We start from the raw sequence: 11735 nt of genomic DNA, 5'->3' as shown, positions 1-11735 counted from the left end.
AGACAGCAGTGAGAGACCTGACCGACTAGCTAATGAACAATAACATCCAATAAGCTTCATGTGAATCTTTGATTATACAGCCCCTCCTCTGGACACAAATGTGAAATGTTTTCTGTTATGGCTTTCTTTCTACAGTATATTGGGTGTTGTCAGGTTTTTGTACAGTGTTTATGGGTTTCCTGTCACTGTGGGCTTCAGAGCACAGTAGTACAGAGCAGAGTCTGTCACTTCAGCAGAGGAGATCTCCAGATCCACACGGGTCTTATTTTCATTTAGTTTAACAGACAGGCGAGGGTGGGTCGATTCATTATGTATCTTTAACCCTCCTTCAGTGAGTAGAAGCAGGAATTCTGGTTCTGATCTGGTGTATTGTTGGTACCACAGTAAAGTATCACTACTGTAGGAGCCAGTGTAGTTGCAGGACAGAGTAACACCATCACCCTCAAAAACACGCTCTTCAGTTGTGGCTGATATTATTTCCTCCTCATTACTGCTACCTGAAATAAATAATGTTAAACATGTTTTGAATAAATCATATTGTAATTCATGTACCGTAAATGCTATATCGACATATGTCTGCAATCCAAAACTGCAGTGCAAAACCTATGCACTTACCAAAGAACATTGAAAAAAGCAGAATTGCATAAAACATCTTCATGGGGACTGAATGACTGGCTTCATGCCCTGTCAAGTAAGAGTGTATCACTATCCTCTCCTCAAATATCTTGTAGACTACATACTGTAATGTCAAAGCATTCATTGACTATGTAGCTCCACCTCTCTACAGTATAGTTTGTTGTGTATTTGAGTTCAACTGTCTTTCTGGGTTGGATTGCTGCTAAATGTCATCTTCATGATTTTGATGTAGATCTGAATAGAGATTTTAGCTCATGACTGCCAGGCCCATTCGCTCCTGGGCCGCACGGAAAGGATAAATCATTTATTTTGTATTTCTTTAATCTGTAAAATAAATAATAATTCTATACAAGTATAGACTATTTGTGCAGTAATTACTTTGAACTTGGTGCAGTCTGGTGGTCCTTTTCTCAACAGTCTAATATCTATGTCATGCCCACAACAGTTTACAGATTTGGAACTTGAGTAATGAGCTCGCCGCGTGTTCATCACAGTCTGCATGAACTGTTTTGCCCGCCAACTTTGTACTTGCTAGCTACGTTAGCTGACATGAATAAAAACAAACAAATGTCGCTGGAGAGCTTCTTCAGAAGGGGTAAGGGAGATAAAAGGCCCAATGATGATGTCGATAATGCAGAGACAGCAGAGCCTGAGACTTCAAAAAAAAGAAAGCCTCATTCAATAGACAATATGATGAGTCCTACCTAAAATATGGCTTTATTGCGACAGGTGACTCGCATGCTCCAAGCCCCTGTGCATAGTATGTGGAGATAAGCTATCTAACGAGGCAATGAAGCCCTCAAAACTGCTTCGGCACATCGAATCCAACCACCCTGCACTTAAAGACAAACCTGTTGAATTTTTTTGTGTGAAGAAAACGTGAACAAGAAGGACAGAAGCAACTCTTGAAATCCAACAAACATGGCTGCACTGAGTGTCATACTTAGTGGCTAGCAGTATTGCTAAGGCCAAGAAGTCTTTCACTATTGGCGAGGAGTTGATTCTACCTGCTGCTAAGGACATTTGCCTTGAACTCTTAGGAGAGGCTGCCGCTAAAAAGATAGCACAGGTTCCTCTTTTGGCTACCATCGTTACTAGGCAAATTGATGGAATAACGGAGGACGTTGAGGCACAATTGTTAGAGAGCCTTAACCAGTCACTGTGGTATGCAATCCAGATTGACGAATCTACCTGTAAGAGGTGCGTGACTGGCTGCAGGGAAGTCAGGCGCAGGAGAGCAGAATTAGGTAATAACCGGAGCAGTTTAATATGCAAAACCAAATGGCACCCAGAACAACAAAATATGGGTACAAATAACCCGTTGTGAACCAGTCAGAGTGCACAAGCACTTACAACAAACAATTTCACACACAGACATGGGGGGAACAGAGGGGTATATACACGACAAGTAATGAGGGAATGTAAACCAGGTGTGTGGGAAAACAAGACAAAACAAATGGAAAATGAAAGGTGGATTGGCGATGGCTAGAAGACCGGTGACGTCGACCGCCGAACGCCGCCCGAACAAGGAGAGGAACCGACTTCGGCAGAAGTCGTGACACTACCGATGTCTACAAAAGGAAATACTGCTTGTTTATGTGCAATATATATTTCAGGATTATGTGCATGAGGATACGTTGTGTTCACAGTCCCTGCCGACAAACACAACGGCTGCAGAACTATTCAAGTCTTTGGATGATTACATGTCAGGAAAATTGTATTGGTCATTCTGTGTTGGCATATGCATGGATGGGGCTGCTGCCATGACTGGACAGCTGTCTGGTTTCACTACCCGGGTTAAAGAGGTTGTGCCTGAATGTGAGTCTACGCACTGTGTCATTCACAGAGAAATGCTGGCTAGCCGAAAAATGTCACCTGAATTTCATGTCGTTTTAAATGATGTTATTAAAGTTATCAATCACATCAAAGCACACGCCCTTAACTCGCGTCTGATTGGGCAGCTTTGTGAAGAAATGGACGCAGAGCACAAACTCCTTCTCTTACACACAGAAGTCAGATGGCTATCCAGGGGGAGATCGCTTGCCAGAGAGTTTGAGAAACGAGAGCAGATGCAGAGATTTTTTTCAGAAAAAAAGTCACCACTGGCAGCACATGTCAATGACGTGGAATGGGTTCCAAAACTCGCTTACCTGTGCAACATATTCAACCTGCTCAACGAACTCAATCTGTCACTCAGGGGAGAATGACAACTGTCTTTAAGTTGGCAGATAAAGTGGCTGCATTCAAAGCCAAGCTGGAACTGTGGGGACGGCGAGTGGACAGGGGCATATTTGACATGTTCCAAACATTAGCGGGAATTTTTGGAGAGACTGAGACTGGGCCGTCTTTCTCCCAGCTCACGCGCGATCACCTAGCTTCGCTGTCAACGGAGTTCAAGCGTTACTTCCAAAGACCCACGAAGTGCGAAGGAATGGATCCGCAACCCATTTGTGAATGTCCCAGGTGAATCGTCCATGTCCATGTCCATGCAGGAAGAAGATCAACTCCTTGAGGTTGCAAATGACGGTGGCCTTAAAAGTATTTTTGAGATAATGTCATCTCTGCCAACCTTCTGGATTAAAATCAAGGCTGAATATCCTGTGATAGCCACAAAAGCACTGAAAACGTTGCTTCCATTTCCAACCTCCTATCTCTGCGAAGCAGGGTTTTCCGCAATGACTAGATGGGGGGGGGGGGGGGGGTGTTCCACGATGCTTGATGGGGGGGCCCGAGTGAAAAAGTTTTGCTGTAAGGAAGCAAAACAACACAACAAATGTTCTTCATTCTGTATTTATTCAGACTAGTACAGTATCTTTGATATATTTTAGATTTTCGATTCTTCAAACTAGCCACCGTTTGCCTTGATGACAGCTTTGCACATTCTTGGCATTCTATCAACCAGCTTCACCTGGAATGTTTTTCCAGCAACCTTGAAGGAGTTCCCACATATGCTAAGCACTTGTTGGCTACTTTTCCTTCACTCTGCGGGCCAACTCATCCCAAACCATCTCAATTGGGTTGAGGTCGAGTGATTGTGGAGGCCAGGTCATCTGGCCTCCACAATCATATGTTCTTGCCATAATATGGACTTGGTCTTTTACCAAATGGGGCTATCTTCTATATACCACCCCTACCTTGTCACAACACAACTGATTGGCTCAAGCGCATTAAGAAGGAAATACTTTAAAAAAATTTTTTTTTTACTTTTAACAAGGCACACCTATTAATTGAAATGCATTCCAGGTGACTACCTCATGAAGCTGGTTGAGAGAATGCCAAGAGTGTGTAAAGGTGTCCTCAAGGCAAATAGTGGCTACTTTGAAGCATCTCAAAGATATTTTGAAAATATATTTTGATTTGTTTAACACTTTTTTCAGTTACTACATGATTCCATATGTGTTATTTCATAGTTTATGTTTTCACTATTATTCTACAATGTAGAAAATTGTAAAAAACATAGAAAAACCCTTGAATGAGTAGGTCTGTCCAATCAATTTAATACAATTTAATACAACTCAAATCTGAAGTATAATTGTATTTTTGACAACTTTGAAATACATTCTGGTGTTTAAATTAAAACTGTCAAATTGAATCCAGCACTCACCAACAAGGACTGAGAGGAGGAGAACCGATGAAACCAGCAACGTAGTTAATATATACAGTATCAAAACGACTCTGACACAACACAGGCAGAGGTGAATATCTCTCTCTGCAGCAATTGTTCAGTCTTGCTGATTTGAGAAAATGTTGTAGCTCCACCTACTGCCAAAGACCAGGGTGGTGATGTGGTGTGTTTGTGTGCCATACAATCCTTGTTTAATGTACATCGTAGGATTGAAGCATTTATTTTTAACAATACCACTCCATATATCTTGTACTGTATTATGAAGAAAAACGTTTTGAAATTAATATTGATCTAGACATGAATCTAGACATGAATTTAGGGTTATTGTTATGGCTATGGTTATGGTTAGGGTTAATCCGGGGTGTGAACATGAAACTAGGGTTAGGGTTTAGGTTATGGTTAGGGTTAGGGTTAAGGTTAGGGTTGATCCGGGATGTAGACATGACGCTAGGGTTACGGTTAGGTTTAGGGTTATGGCTAAGGTTAGGATTGATCTGGGGTGTGGACATGAAGCTCGGGTTAGTATTAGGGCTAGGGTTCTGGCTAGGACAGAAGGGCTCTATTCAGGGCTCTTTTCAGTCAGATCCACTTTAGCCAACATCCGCATAGTTGTTGTTTTGGCGGTGCCAGAGGTGGAACTGTGTGAGAGCCGTCAAACAATACAGGCAGAATTGAATCTCTCTCCCTGTAGCAATGTTTCAGCCTTGATGATTGGAGAAAATGTTGTAGCTCCACCTATTGCCAAAGACAGGGTTAGGGTTAGAATTGTAATTCATAACCTAATATTATGAAAATGCTCTGAGACCAGATTAGGCTTTGTGACAATGATCAAGAGCAGCTGCTCACCAATTTGACAGGTCCAACGCAGTTACACCTCCGACACCGCAAGTGCTTGATCTGATTGAATCTAGGACTTAGTGTTTTGGACAAATTCATTCATGTGCCTGTTGATAACTTTCTCCCCTCAGTTAGATGTTCTAGGTTTTTGTACCGTGTTTCTGGGTTTCCTGTCACTGTGGCCCTCAGAGCACAGTAGTACAGAGCAGAGTCTGTCACATGAGCAGAGGATATCACCAGATCCACACGTTTAGCATTTTTGTCATTATTTAGAGTGAACCCTGGTGTATTATCCATATACTCATTAAGCAGGAACTGTGGTGCTGATTTAGAATATTGTCGATACCATTGAAGAGTGTCACCAGAAGTGTAGTTACAAGAGAGAGTAACTCTGTCCCTTTCTGAAGCCACTTCTACATCAGTGTAGGGTGTTAATACCTGTTCAGAACTGACACCTGTAAAAACATAATATTATATATATTACTTTAAACCCACATGGGAGAATGAATTAATTCCAAATGCAGTGTAAAGATAAAACATGGAACCTTATGTCATGCATTATCTTTCTATTATTTTATTTGAAAAATAAATACCTCTCAACATAATCACACTCAGTTTGAATGAAAATGTCATTACTTACCTATCAAGTCAAAGAAGAGTAATAGTGAACAGAACAACATTGTAGATGGCAGGATGTGTAGAATAAGCACCAGCTGCTGATGAAAAGCACAGCATCAACTGACTATGTTCTTCATGGTAGTATCATGTTTTATCTTGAGGATTCATGATCTAATCCTGAGTTTTATACTCTAGCTCCTCCTACTGACAATGTAGAATCAAAGACGTTTCATATACATTTGATACATTTTTTTGTAGTGTTTCTCAGTTTCCTGTCATTGTGGGCTGTACAGTACAGTAGTACAGAGCAGTTCAACAGAGGAGATCTCCAGATCTGTACAGGTCTTCTTTTTGTTCAGTTTAACAGTGAGGTGAGAGTATGGAGGTTTATCTCTCACTACAGTCCTAGAGGCATGGAGGATGAAGAGGAGGAAATGGGGAGCTGATCCTGGATACTGTTTATACCACAGTACACTGTATGCTGAGGAGTAGTAGCAGGAAAGCTGAATATTACTGCCCTCCTCTCCATACACTTTATGTTGGTTTGGCTGGATGGTCTGCTGATAACTGCCAAATGCAATTTACCCATTTCAGCTTCATCACCAACTATCTTTTGAGAGAGAGAGAGAGACTCATTGAATGCAATGTATTCACTTAGGAATCATGTCTCTGACTCCTATTTTTAAGGCTTCAATATTGTGACACTAATCTTACCCCCGCTGAATGCAATGTATTCACATAAGCTTCATGTTATTTGATGCGTCTCTGCTGATACCAGGCTGGAAAAACAGAAGCATATGCTGAGTACCTCATACCTATGGTAAAATATGGTGGTGGATCTTTGATGTTATGGGGCTATTTCACTTCGACTGTTCGGCATCAGGTCAACAGCATCATGAACTTTAGTAAGTGCATTTTAGCCAAAACCCTGTTTGCCTTTGCCAGGGGGCTGAAACTTGGCTGCAAGTGGATCTTCCAGCAACAGAATAACCCCAAGCACTAATCAAAATCCACTAACAACATTTTGCAATGGCCATCTTCGTCTCCTGTGGTTTGATTTGAAGAGGGCAGGCCATAATAGCAGACAAAGGATATCAAGGATCTGGAAAGGTTCTGTATGGAGAATTGGTCTAAGATAACTCCCAGTGTGTTCTCCAATCTCATGAAACATTTTAGAAAAAGGTTGTGTCGTTATTTATTTATTTTTTGATTACATTTTAGTAATTTAGCAGACGCTCTTATCCAGAGAGACTTACAGGAGCAATTAAGGTTAAATACCTTGCTCATGGGCACATCAACAGATTTTTCTTAGGCTAACCTTTCGGTTACTGGCCCAACACTCTTAACCGCTAGGCTACTTACCGCCCCCCCCCTGGCAAGGGAAGTATTGAAAGCAGGGGTGCCAATAATTTTGACCGTATCATTTCAAGATATGTTTTATTCCTTGTTAAACAACATCTCTTTCTCTGAACAATTTTATTAGTATAACATGCAATAATTTAACATTTTTGTTTAAGCATACAATATACACTGAGTATATTAAACATTAGGAATACCTTCCTAATATTGAGTTGCACCGCCTCGCTTTTGCCCTCAGAACAGTATCAATTCGTCGGGGCATGGACTCTACAAGGTGTCGAAAGCATTCCACAGGGATGCTGACCCTTGTTGACTCCAATGCTTCCCACAGTTGTGTCAAATTGGCTGGATGTTGTCAGGAGTTCACCTAGGGGTCATGATAGGGGCTGTACCAAATGTTTGATGTATTATAATAATTGATTATGCTTATGTTGTATAAATAGAAGGGGAGGTGTTATCCACCTAGCTATGGATTTCATAGACATGGTACAGCGAAAAGAAAGAGATACTGCCTGGTGATAATTGACAGGTTTACCAGGTGGGTGGAACCATCCCACTACCAACTGTTATGCGAGAACAGTTGCAAAATTGATAATTAGGGAAATTATACTCAAGTTTGGAGTGCCTGAGGTTTGTCTGCAGACAATGGGACCCATCTCATAGAAGATGTGGTTACCCAAATGGCCAAAATGATGGGCGTTGACCAGAAGTTTGTGTCCATCTATCAACCGCGGAGTAACGAGAGTTACTGAGGGCTAATAAGACCATGAAAGGCTTCCTTGTCAAACTATGCCATTCCACAGGAATGACATGGGTAGAGGGATTACCTCTTGTCCTCATGAAAATGCGCAGCAGCCTTAAAGGTATTGGGTGTACACCTTATTAAATGTTAACAAGACGACCAATGAACACCCCAGGGGTGAGACATATGACTGGCCGACAGATAGACATAACTGAGATATAATGTGACCATCTTAAGTACATGAAGGAACTAACTTCTGTTGTAAGTTTTCTCCACTCTCACACTAGGAAAGCAGCGGACCCAATCCCAGGTGAGGATCCAGATGCTCTGACCATCTGTGTAGGAGACTGGGTGAAACTACGAGTCCATAAAAGAAAATGGAACCAGCCAAGATGGATGGGACCCTTCCAGGTGACCATGGCAACAAAATAGGCTGAGATCCACCGATGAGGAAGGCCAGAGGAGAAACGGGGAAGACCACAGCCAGAGGGCCGAGACCAAAGGCCAGAAGAACCAACGGAGGGTTGAGCCACAGAACCTGAAGAGTCACCAGATGTCGAGGAAACCATCATACGCACACACTATGGTTGTGAAACAAGAAAATCGCAACCATGGAAACACACATGCAGGGTATTTATTGCTCTCCAAATCCTACCCGTTCCCTTTGTGGACGGGGATGTGGAGAGTAATACATGGGTGAAAGCAGTGACGTACATAGGATTACAGGGGAAGGGGAGCACATCTGGCACACAGGTAATGATTTTCCAGAAACCCACCTCCATAGCCTTTCTGTGGGGAACCCAGGTAGTACCAATTGGAAATAATGATTTTTGATGTTAATTACTCCATGTTATGCAAAGGAACAATACCAGGGTTCGACAAAGAAACAGCAATTGTACTATTCTGATGTTGGTCACTAGGGGGAAGGAAGCAACATGGGAAGGTAGATTATCCAATAAGACAATATGTAATAGTTCAGATGCAGCTAAATAATTTAAGGAGGGTGGGCACATTGAAACTAAATGGCCAAGGTGGAAGAAGGTTCCTAGCATACAACCAGGTAACAATTCCCAGCTGATTAAATGCATAGGACCTCCAAAAGTACAATGGGGAGAGTATCTGACTGGTAGTGTAAAGCCCCTAAATGATAAAGGAGATGTTGTGTTGACAGGATTAAAACCCACAATAACTCCCCCTGTTTGTATCTGCAACTCAGGGAATGTGGAAGTAGGAAACACCACTAATTGCCTGTCTTACACAGGCCTAAAAATGGATACCAGTAGTTTTGATGTAATGGATGGGCAACAATTGATAACTAGGGTAAATATGTCAAACACAGGTAAAGACATGGGGACACCTCTGTATCATCTCTGGATCTGTGAGGGTAATGGCTACATTTTCCTCCCCGTGGGATGGAAAGGGTGTTGTTATCTGGGGAAAACTGAACTGACAGTAGCAACATTACTTTCTTCTGAGTTGCTGAACAGCTCTTTGCAATTAGTTTCAGATCGAATGCCAGAGCTAAAAGAGCAGTGGCTCAAAATAATGAAGCTTATAGACATGTGCTGTCTCAGGTAGAGATGGCAGACCTAGTAATCTTTCCAGGTGCAGGAGTTGTTGTAAAGGGTAAGGGGATTAACAATTTGACATACTCTATGCAGGCCCTTACTAATTTGATAGTACAGGGTTTTACTCAGTTGTCACTAAATGTGCAGTATTTGAAGGCAGTAGTGACCAGAGACAAAATGGCACATATTGGCTAAAGATAAAGCGGCCTACAGGTCCCTTGGAATAGACGATGAGAATTACTGTGTCATGTTGCTTCCTGACTCCTCTGACAATATGACAGCTATTGTTAATGACCTGGCTAAATTAGGAGGTACTCTGGGAAAAGCTGTCAACACCATATTTGACCAAATTGGACACTGGTTTAATGGTGTATTTGGAAATGTGATGGGTAAGTTAATGATGTTCCTGTCTGCCATGATTGTTCCACTTCTGGTAGGACTACTGTGCTTTGCTGTTGCTTTATGTATAATAAAGGGCTTGGCTAAAAAGACTGTTGAACATTTGGGGATTATGGGACACATGTTTGTTGGGGTGGTCACAAGAAGGGAGCAAACTTACCTAATGTGGTAGAAGGAAGAAGGAAGATATGGGAGATACTAGAGCTTGTCATGTATATATGGGTCAACTGAGAGAAGAGTATAGTGATAGGAGAAACTATGCTAAAGGAGATTTTAGTGTGTTAGACTTACAGTAACAGGTGACAGGTGTAAACCTTTCGAAGGATAGAGGAAGACATGGGACCACCTTTTGGATGAATGTGGGTATGCAGTGACAAGGGGTATCTCACTTTACCTCCTGGATGGGGGGGGTGTTGTTATTTGGGGAGAACAGAAATGTATATGTTAAGAATTCCGGTCACCGATCTTTTCAATGAGACAGGTTAAACCAACTCTGTGGTACTGCAGCATGCCAAACGACTCATCCCAGACAATCAGGAAGCCTATGGTCATGTCCTACACCCGAGTGAGATTTTTGGTATGTCAATCATACCCTCCTGGGGTGTGGCTGTCATAGGAAAGTGGGTAAATAATTTAACCTATTCTTTACAGGCCCATATGAATTTAACAATCCGAGGATTTAGCCAACTCTCATTAGACGTCCAAAATCTGAAAGCTGTCGTCGGCCACCATGAGTTGGCTTTAGATGATCTTTTGACGAAGGAAGGAGGACACTGTAACGTACTAGGTATTATTGATCCTGAAAATTGTGTCATGCTCCTCCCTGACTCCTCTGAGAATATGGCTGCTGATCTTAGTAAAACTCTCTCAAAAATTGGTGACTGGTTTAAATTTGGGAATGTGATGGGAAAAGTTGTTGTTGACTTTGTTTTCATTGTTTACTCCTATACTTGTAGGAGGTTTGGTGATTTTGGTTACTGTTTATATTTGTAAGAAAATGACTGTAACTGCTCTTGAACATGCTGGAGTGACGGTGTTGGTGGAAGCTGATACAAATCGTGCTGAAGGTGATACTGGTGCATTTCTGGTTTCTCTTAATCCCAATGTTTATTCAACTCGTATGGTTCTTCCCAGGACTCAAGAGGAATGGGACTATAACCAAACTCACCCACCCCCATCAGCATTCCAGGAACCTCAGGAGTTGTTTCTCCCTTTAGAAGGCCATCCCTGGGATCAAATGGATCCGGGGGATTTGCCTAATCTATTTGACTTCAGAGGAGAATATAATGATTGAAGCTGTGAGACTAATTAGTCTCAAAGGGGGAAATGTCAGGAGTTCACCTAGGGGTCATGGTAGGGGCTTAATATTGTTCCACAGTACTTTTCTAGTCTCTCTGCCTCTTAGGAAGAAACTGCCTGTTTCCTTCCCTTCCTCTACACTGATTGATTGAAGTGCATTTAAGAAGTGAAATCAATAAGGGATGATAATTTTCACCTGGATTCACCATGTCATTGAAAGAGCAGGTGTTCTTCCGGGTTTTTATACTCAGTGTAGCACAGTATTTGTCTTATGGACTTGACCAGACCAAAACAGTTTAAGAGCCTTTTATGTTTGTCTGGTCCATTACCAGTCACTTAACCTCATCCTCAGGCTATTGCGCACTGGGATTGAGATACCCCAGTTAGTTGATTTCAGGTATGCTCCTCTAAAGAATGCAGTACATGGATATACCAGCAGAGGACCAAACTACTGAGAAGTCAGGTCCATCATTTTTGGCATTCTTGATAAAGATCATGAACATGACTGTACATGTTGAGAGTAATGATGTCACCTAATGTATGCATATTGTATGTATATGATGTGGTTAAAATGCCTGACTGTAGCAGAATAGGAATATTTATCAAATTGACAGAATCTGTCAATGCTACAATCAAATTTAAGGACAGGTGA

At 41.8% G+C, this 11735-nt stretch overlaps 1 gene segment (V, D, J or C); it reads right to left on the bottom strand.

Annotated features, from left to right (window-relative positions):
- Nucleotides 1-928, bottom strand: LOC115156941 (T cell receptor alpha variable 14/delta variable 4-like). The segment is given in 2 exon segments: nt 1-497; nt 616-928. Coding segments are annotated over 2 exon segments (474 nt in total).
- Nucleotides 929-11735: the final 10807 nt, after the last annotated feature.

Source organism: Salmo trutta, chromosome 21 (assembly GCF_901001165.1).
Source record: "Salmo trutta chromosome 21, fSalTru1.1, whole genome shotgun sequence".
In the NCBI taxonomy this organism is placed as follows: domain Eukaryota; kingdom Metazoa; phylum Chordata; class Actinopteri; order Salmoniformes; family Salmonidae; genus Salmo; species Salmo trutta.
This window is presented reverse-complemented; position numbering and strand designations above follow the sequence as displayed.